General features: G+C 36.4%; 1 protein-coding gene across 4 annotated transcripts in view; it reads right to left on the bottom strand.

Moving 5' to 3' along the window:
- LOC139463940 (beta-1,3-galactosyltransferase 1-like) overlaps positions 1–14,013 on the bottom strand; it is a 91,539-nt gene that overhangs the window by 14,340 nt on the left and 63,186 nt on the right. The window contains exon 1 of one of the 4 annotated variants that reach the window (XM_071245400.1): positions 10,400–10,741. The exons of 2 other annotated variants lie outside the window; for them this stretch is intronic. In XM_071245400.1, coding sequence (XP_071101501.1) covers positions 10,400–10,431 — 32 coding nt within the window. In that variant the 5' untranslated portion in view covers positions 10,432–10,741. Of the gene's footprint in view, positions 1–1,674; positions 1,750–10,399; positions 10,742–14,013 lie in introns of those variants that run through there. One more of the 4 variants, XM_071245402.1, reaches the window with a different exon arrangement.

The raw sequence follows: 14,013 nt of genomic DNA, 5'->3' as shown, positions 1-14,013 counted from the left end.
TAGTGATAGCTAAATAGACAGATTTTGTATTCATGCACCGATTGTTTTAAATGTAATGTCCAGTTATGTATGACTGTTTAATAATCTCATACCAACTTTGACTGGTGTAGATCCGATAGTTTTTCAGATATTGTAGTAAACGTCGCTACCTTAAATTACCTTCCAGACTATAGACCTGAGTGTCTCCTTAAGATAACCCCTAAACAATGTCACACATTGATATCAGCTGACCTATCTGGGTGACAGCAAATCTCAATGTGTAGAGTCAATAGATGAATGTGAAAAATGTGAACTGCTGTTAAAATTTGCAAGTTTCCTTGAAAACTTTCTCATTGCATGCTTCAAGTGTGCCTTACAAAAAGTAAAAACTATTTGCTTTGAAAGGAAAAATACAATGGATTCATTGTGTATCTTGAACAGGATATACCGATCTCGTCAGGGTACATCACACCACATGCCCCAAGGGAATTTATCACACTGACATTCATTCATACAGACCCGGAATACATGTCCGAAGTTTCACAAAGTAAAATACTTTAATTCAGCCATTTCGACAGCTAGCAGACGACGCAAACTGAATTATTCTTTACCCAGTGCATTTGGATAAACATTGGTTCATTTCATCTCAATGATACAAGATTGATCTCTCAGAGGGGTATATGAGCGGGCTACATGGAAAATAATTATCCGCTCCTTAACCAATAAGAAGCTAGCATTTTAATGTAAGGTGAGATAATGAATATTGTCGTTCACTCTCTCTTTTCTTTGTACATCATATCGAGAAATCACTTCGTCCCAGAAATAAAGTCATCTTATTTCAAATATATATATCTACAAAATATGAAATATAAATCCAAGTGGAGCCTAGATCAATGCTTAATTTCCTAGAGCTGAAGCGATCTAGACCTGCCAAATCATTCAGATATGAAACACTAAAATTCAAAGCCTTTCTCAGGATTTTAAGGGCTGTCAACAGTCATTTTCATAGGGTTTTTTAGACCTAAACAAACAGTATGAACACCCAAAATATTCCAACAAGATCTATTTTCACAACCTAAAAATAGAATAAGACTGTTATGAATGCTTCATGAACTGGCACACAAATCTATCACTGTGACAAATCACACTCAAACAGTATATGTCATTTTGAACAAATTCAAGGCTTTTCAAGCTATTTTGGTGAATTTTCAAGGCCTTTCAAAGACCTTTTCAAGATTGACACAAAAACATCAAGGATTTTCAAGAGGATCCTTAAACTATGAATCAAGTCCTTTTCAAGCCTGTATGAACATTGACTTCAGCAGAAGTCATTTCTTATTTCATTCTCTAGGGTTTAGGAGAAAGACGATGGTAAGAGCACCAACATCGTGATTTACTAGCTAAAGTTTCAAGTCACTAAACCTAATCCTGGAGATTAGGATGTAAGATAAATCTTCGTAGACAGAGATTGCTCCGCATGTGGGCAGGATGCAGATATTTACCAGCTTGTAATAGCAAATCACTAAGGATGTAGTGCAAGCTAGGTACAATGACCTGCAAGCTGGATTGTTGACTTCATGTTAGCACTTCTACTTCAGCTTGTTTGTATTCACACCCCACTCAAAAAGGACATTCATGACCATCGCAAAAAATAAGTGTAATAGCGAAAACATGTTCAAACAGATTTATACTTACATGATCCAGTGAATTCTCCTCAAACTTAACAGAGTGAATTAAATATGTGCTTGATGTTTATAGAGAATAAATCTGATAAATCATGCATTATGCTAGTCAATCTATCAACATATCTGTATCAAAGGCAGACTACTGCAGTCACACAACAAACATTTCTGTTCAAACAATATTCTGGCTCTCACCGTCACGTCCAAGTCATGTCAATACATGTGCAGATTTATAAAACTCACCCATTGTCATGGCTCCTCAAAATAGACATACACCTGCGAAGGCATTTTGAAAAGATGTTTTTGTTCTGTGAAGTAGTTTAAGAAATAAATAAATCTGTCTCTATTTGAACGAATAAACATCATCCTATGTGGTGTTCTCAAACATCTTGATAATTTTTAAGGCAGAATTAGAAATATATTTGAGCAACATAAAGTAAAACACTCAGGTTTTATTCCCACATGGCTACAATGTTTCCAGTAAAATATGTTTGTAACAAACACATGTATATCGAACTGATGGATATAGAACTGACAAATATAATAGACTGTTTTTTTTGGTCTTGGCCATTTGCTATGTATCTTATATAAAATGATATATAATGACCACACTTACAATGAAATAACGGACAAAAGCGAACTTACTTTGTGGTCCGAGGTGTACAATGTTTAAAATGGACAGTTAATTTCTGAGCTGCTCACATGTCTCCAATCAGCCTAACAAAACATCTGTTGCAACACTTGATTGATTAAACAATTGATTAACTGCATTGTGTACTCCACACCCCTAATTAAAAATAGCAAAACTGTGATAAGGCGTTTGAAGTGGATATATTCTGTCTAGAAAATGTAATGACTAGAAAATGTGAAATGCTTATAATGAACTACGGTTATAACAGATTAAAATTAGTGGTCCCTTTGAGTTCGTTTTAACTGTAGTTTACTGTACCTGTCATACTGTCTACATAGACCTCATTCTCATAAAGTTTGTTGGTTGGATCAAAACATTTTCAACAAATCAAATCTACAATGTAAAAACTTAAGAATATAAATACACATTTTAGACCACCTAAAGTTTAGCTTCGTGTCTGGAAATAATGACAGATTTCCAGATGTTGTCATGAATAAGTTGATAAAAGTGTGACAAAAGTGCACAAGTCATACAACAACAGCCTGTTAGATTGTTCTTTATAATTATAATCAGGTCAAGAATGACCAAAGATTGACTATCGCAACAGCCCCACATGTTACAGATAACCATGTCAGAAAGGGGATATCGATACAATTGAAAATGGGGCTCAATTTTCCTTTTTGCAGTCTACAGTTATGGAACTCTTTGCCTTTGAATCTGAGAAACACTGCTTCTAAGGAAACGTTTAAGTCTCTCCTCAAACCCCACTTCTTCACTTCAGCTTTTCAATAGATCTCCTGATTGTTGGCATATGTACATAGATATTACCTTTAAACTTTGTCACAGAGCCAGTGAGCAACTATCGGTGGATATTAGGTGCTTCACAAATCAATTATTATTATTATTATTATTATTATTATTATATAAAAATATACTACATCTAGAATACATTCCTGACTATAAAACACACTTTTTTCATGTTTATTACTATTTTAAATGCTTGATGTTCAACTCAGATGCCAGCATGCAACAGAGAATACCATTCTTACACTGAACTTACTTTTCATATTTCAAACGAAAACTTGATCCAAAGATTTATAAAATTTCAATTTTAAATTTTATAACATTTTAATCCTTCAAGAAATACCAGTTTAAGTATAACAAGTATTGGAACAAGCAAATATGATGGGTCTGGGCTGTCAGACGAGTTTGGTTGCTGCAGGTTATATTGACAGACTACATGTTTTATTGACAGATTACAGACCGTGTCATTCAGCTGCTACATAACAGATAGCGAGAATGGTTGCACCCTCAAGCAAACAGTATTGCAAAAAAAAAACAAATATGACTTTTAACGTGTAAAAGTATGGCATTTATGATATATGTATCCATTCTCTGTCAACTACAGTTTGTTTCAAGGCCTCAATAGCGGTAATCTGACCGTGGTTGCTGTTAATAACGGTACTTCAGTATGGATTTGTTGACATGGTATTTCCGGTGTTATGTGTAATGTCTTTCCATGGGGCAAAAAAAACATCAAAACTCATAATTCGTGTATAATGCTCACACGCTTCTACACAGCTGTTTTGGGGGAAAAAAAGTGTGCACTATACTCCAGAAAATATGGTCGCTATCAACATAACTGATGTAACAGCAGAACCAGAACCGAGTGACTACCCTCCAATCTTGTGGTAGAGTTATTGCAAGCCTTAGAAATTGTTTTTTCAAGATGAGTCCAGAAACTATTTTAAAACTTCTGTCACCAAGCACTGAGTTTTTAGGCTGGTCCTGTTTATATGTACTAAAATCACAGCATGTGAACTCATTGACGTAATTTTATAGTCATTAATGAGAACCATCATCAGCAAATACAGGTATGCAAGCTGAAAACATTACATTACCCACAGCGTTCTTGTACATTTGGGTTTCTGACATTATTAATGAGCATCTGTATGCAACAAACTAAGAAACTGAGAGGGTAATGGCGATTTTCTTCGCCTATTTTATGCCTGTTTGCAGCTGATCAACAATCTCATTTAAAAATCAGATCTTAGGACTCACTACTGTTGAGATCACTACTCACTGAGATCTGAGTACATCCCATTATAGACCATGTCAGACCGACCTTTTGTGAACTTTGACTGACCAATGGAAGAACAAGAAGTCAACATTAGCCAATCAGGAGGCAGATTTCTTGTGCTTTACAGCACTAGTTTCAAACTGGAGACTACACTTTGAAACATATTTTTACAAAATCTTGACTAAAAATTTGAAAACTGAACAAAAGAAGACACTGGAATGGCTAATAGATTGCCTAGATTGTTCAGTCATAAAGCCTATAACTGTCGTTCGGAATACCCTGTGTTAAATATTTCGTGGTTGCATGATTAGAAAACACATTCCATCTGTAACTTTCCTGATCTGATCTGACCAACAAACCAGAAAATAGAATCATCAGTCACCTGATACGCTGTACCGCATCACAAACAGTTATCACAATGACACTCCAATAAACTGCGGAAACAGCTGGTTAGTACTCAGTCTATGAAAAACCTATCACACCAATTACAAGTATACCATCTGTATTTTAAGCATTAGAAACTTATCTTGTGAAATTCAACAGCTTGCAGAAAAAGAAACAACAGATAAAAAAAATTCACTCAGAAGGACAGCAAAACATGTTGAAGTACAATTAGTTGAAAGACAAGAACACACAAGATTTTATCAACGTTGTTCATAAGAAAGGGTGAAGAATATGTATTAAAAAATCAATCATCTATCGGCATTGTTTCCCAATCGTGCTTCCGTGATGGTCTAACCCACAAGTTGGTTTACATTCATTAGTATAAGTACAAATCTGGAAGTTGAAAAACATTCTAAATTTCCCCTTCCTCTGACCAACTACATTGAACTTTAGCCTCAACATTTTGAAACCAACTAATAAAATACAGGTTCAGTCGGGAATCGGAGCAAAAACAATCCCATGTTATTGGTTTTAATATGACCCTCAGCCATCCTTAGAGTGAGTGAGTGGTTTTTCGCCTCTCTTTAGCAATATTCCAGCAATATCATGGCGGGGGACACAAGAAATGGGCTTCAAACATTGTACCAATGTCGGGAATCAAACCAAGGAAGTGAGAGGTGACTAACGAGATCAGGTGGTCAGGCCCTCCGACTTGGTTGATGCATGGCATCATATCCCAATTTATGTATCCCAACGTATGTTTTGTTTGTTAAGAATTGGCGAGTTGCCATTGATGGTAAATTTAGGTAGAAGATGCGGTATAGAGTACTGTAATAGGCAGTGCAGATATTGTAATTTACAGGAAATTGAAGATGAGTTTCATTTTATGCTTGTCTGCCCATGTTACAGATATTTAAGAAATAAGTATTTACCTATTTATTACTCTTCCAATCCTACCTTATTTAAATATAATACTCTATTATCTTGTAACCGCACTAGTATTGTAACTAATTGTGTTAAGTATATACTGGAAGCACTTGCAATCCGAAATACTCTCACTTAATACCCTCTGTCATCTGCCTCATACTGTATTTTTCAATGAGTATTTGTACGTGGGCCTATGGCCTTTATACTGAAATAAAGAATTGAATGAATATCCCAATTTCACGGATCAAAGCACATGATGTCATTCACCGGATTGTCTGGACCAGACCTGATTATTTACAGACCACTGTCATATAGCTGGAATATTGCTGAGAGCGGCGTTAAGCAACAAACAAAACATACATAAAATTACTGGTATTATGGGAACATAGTCTGACGACTCACACAACCTTTAGTGAATCCGCACCCCTGCATTACATGTGCCGGAAGTCAAGAGAATAGCATTTAACAGCTCAGAAAAACGACGAAGGAGGGAAGTAGCTCTGAAAACATGTAACATGCAGGACGAGATTATACTGCTACCAGGAAACTCCAACATGCACCACATCATTTCCCCGAGGCAAGAAAGTTAACTGACTTTAAAAGTCCAGTTTCCACCCTTGCCGAACTAGGCTGGAATTACTGGGTCGAGCGTAGTGCCACCAGTGACTATTACGAGTTATGTCCCTTCTACGCCTCTCCTATGGACCAATCGGATTCCACCCCTCGTATCACTTGCATTTGCCTCAAACAAACTGGTGGTGCCCAGTCAAGATGATCTGAGCGATAATCAAGATGTATATTGTGATAAAACGGATCTTACATTGCAAAGTGCATCATATCACGTGAGCTCCTTGATTAAAAACATGAAATGATTTGGAAAATATCTGTTGTCACCGAGTTGGCAGTGCACATGCTTTGCAAATCATGCAATCGATCGAAATCTGCATGACAGTTTACGAACCGGATTTAAGTTTCATTGCACAATTTTGATTGGACTATGCATAGTCTCCAGCCAAAATCTAACTCGATAATACCAGCCTAGTACGGCAAGGGTAGAAACTGGTCTTAGGCGTTTACCTCTTTGGGGAAACCCATGAGCATGGGTTTGGTGCTGACAAACTTGTAACATAATCAGGGCGAATCTGGGATTTGAACCCATGATTATATGTCTGTGGCAAGCCTATGTGAACCACCTCTGTACAGTGGATGCAGCATTTTAGAAAATTGCGACACGCTTGCCCAAAAAACACCTAGCAATATATTGGGAATAAAGTTCAACTGTCGTATATCATGTGTTTGTTTTTTGTTTAATGCTGCACTCAGCAATATTCCAGTTATACGATGGCAGTCTGTTACCAAACAAGTCTGGACTAGACAATCCAGTGATTGATGATGGGCACCAATCCAAGCAGTTGGAATACGATGACATGCATCAACCAAGTCAGCGAGCCTGACCACCTGATCCCGTTAGTCTCCTCTTACAACAAGCATAGTCAGTCGCCTTCTACGTCAAGCATGGGTTGCAGAAGACCTATTCTAAACCGGATCTTCACGGGTCTCGTCTATCATCATAACATAACTCATTATGACATCCAGGTACCGGACTTGTTAGTCGTATACATGGAATGTGCCAACATATAGAGATGATAACAACCGTTGAGACACAAAAATTAGTCTGTCTTACAGTCCCTGAACCATATCATTTTCTCTTTCGCTCAGCCCTTACTGTAGTGCTACAGCCTTAAAGCAAGTCATGCTTCAGGGTCTGTTACGGTACCATCTCATTGGGGCTCCTCCTCAATCATATGTAGTTTCTATCAAAATTATATATTTTCAGAGACTAAGTGTGAGTCTACACAACCTTCAGCAATTTGAACGCTTGTCTACAAACTTGGCAATTAGCATTAGGTGTCAGGACTGACATTCTATAATTATCCAGGGACAGCTCATGCTAGTTTATGATAAGCAAATATTTATAGATCATATATAAAAATATGATCATGAAATTTTGTGTTCTCCCCAATAATTATAACTACACAATACTGTTGCTCTATCAGTATATGAACCTTTTCTAACACCTCTGTGAACTGGGGGCACAGGTGGCCCAGTCGTCTAAGGTGCCGCGATTCGCTGTGCAGAGTTATGAAACCTATGATTGTGGGTTTGAATCCCAGTTCGCCCTGATTATGTTTCTAGGTTTGTCAGCAACATACCCTTGCTTGTGGGTTTCACCGAAGTGGTAAACGGCCTGCATCACTTCGGACTTTCCTCCCATATTAAGCTGACACACTGTGATATAACTGGAATACTGTTAAAAGCGGCGTTAAACCCAACTCACTCTGTCAACATGATCAATGTATTCTATTGAAGGAGTGCAATATATATTAATATTATGTTTTACACATCAAAGTAAGGGAGGTGGGCTCATGGACATATATATAATTATGTTGTTACATTTAAACAATTTGGAAGCCATAGTGTACAAAAAAATGTCTTCATCCAAACCTTTTCCTATTGAAAACAAAAGTGGACGTAATACCCTTGTAGACCATATGGTACAATAATCAATTCCATGATTTCTGAAATCATTTCTTATTCTAATAATGTTTTATTATGTATACTGTAAACAGGGAATTTTTTGCGACCGTTTTATTATTGCGAGTTTTGCGAACGAGACTCAATCGCAAAAATTAAAAACGCAAAAATAAGTATAAATAGTACATACATACTTTATTCATTGTAACACGTCATCAAATTTTGAAATCATCAACCTAAACCACAAGTTACTCAATCAGTTATGAATCACACAAATGAATGCAGAATGGTCACACAATACATCACAAATGACAGTGTAAACAGACCAATTAGTGTCACTGTTACCTCACAGTAATCCTGCCTTCTTCCAACCTCGCTTGATTGCATCAGTCACAGTCTCACAGTCCTGACACAGAGTTGAGTCAATAGTCGAATTTGATAATTGGTCATCTCAACACGACAACTCGCAAAAATATCTCGTCGCAGTATTGTCTTTGGCGTGGTATTCGCAATATTTTAACGGCGCAGAAATAAAGTTGTTTACAGTAGTCATATCTTTGAATGGTTACATACAAGTTTTAAGTACAGATCCGTTATTTAACAGCCCATATTGTGAACAGGTTTCTCTATAATCTAAATGTAGTTATAATTAATGTACAAGTTCGGTTCTACTCACTGGATGTCTGAAACACTGGCGATGTGACTTTAAATTTTAACTCACTCACCCCAAATTGCCACGCAGACTCAATAAACGTTCAGATCTTGTTTATGTATTTCAAATGGCAATAAAGCACCAAAATTTTCATTTAATTTCCTTTTATGGGCGCAATCCACATGCAGGTTGTTGAATCCCTGGTAAAACATGTCAGCCATGGTCAATAAAGGCCAGTTAACAGGGAGTGGTGCAGTGAACTTTTGTAATCAAATGGACAGGGTAAGGATGAAAATCCCACATATAAATATATTGTGGCCTTAACATTATCCATAACCATGAACCTCCTCCATATTGCCATGTAAAACTGATAGCATTAACCATGTACTTTTGCAATTATGTTTGCAATAGAATACATTTAACAAGATGTTCAAATTGGTTGATTTACTATGCTTGTTTATACCTTGTCCCATGTGGACGTTAAAAATAAACATTACACACACACACACACACACACACACACACACACACACACACATATATATATATATATATATCAACACATATAAATATATATATATATTACATGTAACATATATATATACGCACACGAGTGTATTGTTAACATCATCCATTTTGACGTCATTCGAATCATATTGTGATGTCAGGTCAGAATGATATCACAAACGAAATGGCGTCATGGCTGAAATTTATTGACGTTATTCTACAATTGTGTTTTTCTGACATGGCGGTTGTGATCAGTTCATTTTTTAAAGGGGAGCTGAAAGAATTAAGAAAACGTGGGTAATGAGGAAATTATTACAATCACATGTGTGTCAAACTGTTTCTACAAAACGTGGGTAAGAATTCATGTATTACTCTCGCTGTCGCTTTGTAAATACAAGAATTATGACTCTACTATCTTTCTGTCCCTTCTCCTTTGTATATATATATATGGACTGAATTGTGCATTGAGCATGTCCATCATTGATGTGGATTTTGTGCTATATAAACTTATTATCATTATTATTATTATTATTAAACTTGCTTCGTAAAAATCAATATGATACACATGCTTGTATAATAACCTCTATAAATGTACATATACATGTATATACATATATTTTATGTAAAATATACCCATATACCCACATAAACCCATATAAATATATACATGACTATGCTTGTAACCTGTCCTGTAAGGACATTCTGTACAATAAACTGCTATTCTGTTGTAGAGAATCATAGAATGATGAACACACAGGTGCTCAACCATTGATGTAGTTAGCTCCCAATGTACACTAATCAGAGGGCACTGTTAGGCTTCACTAGTGGCCCCAAAGCTGCAAGGGAACATATATGCCAGTAATCAATAATGTTGGATTGCCAGTAATAGCTCCAGTTACAGTTTTCAGACTATACATCCATGGTAGTGGAAATCACAACATTTGAGTGAGTCCTATGCTGAAATCTTAGGACAGACTTGTCCCTTCTCATTTCCATGGTATTATGAGCAATCAAATACATACCTATTTTCGATTTCACTCAAATTAGATTTCATGGCTCTGTTTCCTTGGCATGCACAGATTCCCAATGAAAACCACACAAAATATTCCCCCTCGAAAAGTCCTCATTGTTTACGTTGATCCAAATACATTCAAGCATTCACTCTTGGTCCAACATGGTGAAGAAATAAGGCTGTGATACCCTATGATATTCAGGACATGCAATGTTTCCATGACAACTGACATCCATTTACATCAGCAAAATCTGTTGTCTTGATATAATTTCATCCTGCTCCTCCCACAGTCCAGTCCCACCTGTGTAGCTCGTTACAGGTGTAACACATAACAGGGAGAGGAGATCCCCAAACACGGTCACAGCTCTGCAGTTATTTCAGTTATGTTGTCCACAGAACAATAGGCTGGATGAAGTGGAAGCCTGATCAGGTAGACTTGTCCAGGGCTCCTGACCACCTAGACTTGCTTGGGGCTCTTGGGTCATTGTTTGGTAAATTGGTAATAACAAGTACAGATAGTATTTTTCTAATGGGCTTATTTTGCTGTTGTTACAGAATGTGCTTACACATCTCACACTGTAATATTTCTAAACAGGAAGCAAATATCTCAGGATACTCATTGAACTGTTATGTTTCTTATTCTTTTCAGGACTTAACTAGCAGTTCTCTGAGGCTAATATTCTACCCCTTGTCTATAGCCAACAATTTCCAAATTGGATATGAACATATTTAACAGAAAACACAGTTGTTAAATCATAGTTATAAAATATAACAAAAAGGAGCCCAGAGACCTTCTTCATTTTCACTTTCCAGATACTGCAGTTATCTAGACTTGCCAAACATTATAGACTTGCATGAGCTGTATTGGATATATTTGTTTCAGGGTCTGTATGCCAATCTACCACACTGCCAAACCAAGTGGAAATTTACCTACCGGTAGTCATGAATAAATGGCTACGAAAATAAGCGGAAATTGGGGAATAAGTGACAGACACTTACAAAGGTTATGTGAAGTCATGGTCGACAGACATTATGAGTGATCACAATATCTATTGTCACACTCATCGCAGCCCATGATCTGCAAGAGTTCAAGTGGTGAGGAATGAGCCGATAGGCCTTCAGATGAAAATGGCTCCAGGCATCAGACGTTGAATACACAAGTACGCATGACTGATGGGTATTTTGTACTTTATTGGCTGATTTTGTGACAGAAAGGTGTGGGAGGGAACACTGTAATGATAATGTGGATTATAGCAAGGAACGAGAAGGCTACTGAGTGAGTGAGTGAGTGAGTGAGTGAGTGAGTGAGTGAGTGGGATTTTGAAGCATTACAGAGCAAATTTAGCAAACCTGGCTTGAGTGGAAGTTTCATGAGTCTTCTTCAGCCAAATATTTCGATACAATACCACCTAATCCAGATGTTTTTATGTGAAGTCAAAATGAAGCTGACAATTTGAAAGCAAAAATTTGACATGAATACCCTCACAAATCCACTATGTCCATGCTTCAGCTCCCATACTGTAAAATGCATGATACGGTGGTGCAACACCCAGATCGCCTGCCAGAGTCAAGTCGGATATTGTGTAATATAAGATTTCAGAGACTAAATGTTAGTCTATCCTGTGGGCAACCAGATCCTACTCTCGATCCACTTGGACACTTCCTACTTCACTTGAGTAAACCAAATAAAGCAAAATTCATACATTTCCTACTCAAACCAGGACCTGAATTATCAGGAAAACACAGGAGATGCATCCGTAGAAGCACATATAGGATGATTAGTTAATATGTTTTAAAAGTATCGGTATAAAGGACCAGTCATTTATTACAGAGGTGGGTGGGGCAGAGGTTTCAGATGCATGTCAAGTGTCACCGAGATAAACAGGGAAAGGACTTATTTAGTAGGGCTGCAACAAATACACTATCAGACGAATACGATACGCATCACGAATATAGGGTACCTAATACAATTTTTTATTTACTCGCTACAACGCTACCTTTGGGGTCCTAAACATCTGATGAGCGTTGACAATCAGCCATTTAACTGAGGTGGAGCTGTAGATAAGCCACACAACAGACTACTGCATGGCTTGTATACATTCCATTTTGCATATCTTGCTTTGATAAATAACAGACGACTACAAGTAAAAACTCTTTTAAATAATTTTTTTTGTAAATATTCGATTCTAGTGACCATGAATAATGAATTCAGTTCATGGAAGGATATGGTTCGATTCACTGATTCCGCAAGTGAATCATAATTGCTCGATTATTTAGGATTCCTAACTAAGTGCCCTTGCACTAAGTGCACTCAAAATGGACAAAACAAACTTGTTTGTTCAAAAATCGAAACAAATATTTTTCATTCTTCTTAATTTCAGTGGTATTTTAACATTGCAATGAAATATTGTCAAACTAAGCATAAAAGCCTTTTACTCTTTATAAGCCCTGTTATCAGTGAATACAAATCATCTTATCAAAGAAAATAACAATACATAGCTGGAATCCTACAAAGGACTTATCTTTTTCAGAGATTTCATATGATTATGGAAAAGGTTTTGTTCGCTTTTTGTTAATAGCAATAACAACATGAATTGGGAAATATTAGTTCTAAGTTTTCTCTGCCACACCCTGCCTTGGGCCGCCATATCAGCCTCCGAGCAGGTCTAAATACATCCCTGACTGCATAATCCACATCATGATAAACTGGAAGACTGTTCAGTTCTGTCGTTACTTTCCCAGCCCAAACAATGATAGTTGTGTATAGCACAATGTACATTTCACTAGAACTACTATACTCTAATATCATTGTGGTTAAAAGCATTTAATACCATAAAACACCTCATTCATTTGAATTTATGTAAAGTTTCATCAATATAACCAACAAATGTATTTCGATATATTTTATAACATGGATGTCTAATCTTTATTAAGAACATTTAACATTTTATTAGATTGACATCTTAAAATTTGTAATGTAACTAAACCGGACTATGCAAATAAATGGCATGGATATCTTGCCAAATAGGCCAAACTGACACTTGGCTTATTATAGAGGCATATGGAGGATTATCCCAGATACAGCGCACTGCGTCCACATTCGTACCATAATGTGGTATATCACCCTTGCATGTTGAAACAAGCTTCTTGTGCAACTTTCAGAGAGAATTTGAAAATATTGTATTTTACCAAATGATTGAAAATGAGTTTAATTTTTTTAGATCATTTGCCTTTCAATCTTTTTAATGCAGCATATGAAAATAACCCTTGGTTATATAACTTTAATGACGAAGGTAAATTTGTATATATAATGAACCAAAGCCTTTTACCCCCAACAATTTTTAAAATGTTTAAAAGAAAGCAAATGCATATGTTGAAATCCTTTTTTAATACAACCAAGTATTTTTTTTAAATATTTATTTTTCAGAATTTCATTTTAGTGTTACCCCGGTATATTACACTGGATCATTGACATCTGTGACGTCATTCCATTGTTTGAACGCTCCATTATTTTTCAGGAATGGAGAGTTGCTTGTCAACTGTACATTATCTTGAAGCAACATTTGAATTAATTTCCACTTGGAACAGACGGAACTTTTTTAAAATTTTTATTTACAAGTGAAT

The sequence above is a fragment of the Haliotis cracherodii genome, unplaced genomic scaffold (assembly GCF_022045235.1).
Source record: "Haliotis cracherodii isolate W230 unplaced genomic scaffold, xgHalCrac1.p SCAF_16, whole genome shotgun sequence".
NCBI classification, from domain to species: domain Eukaryota; kingdom Metazoa; phylum Mollusca; class Gastropoda; order Lepetellida; family Haliotidae; genus Haliotis; species Haliotis cracherodii.
This window is presented reverse-complemented; position numbering and strand designations above follow the sequence as displayed.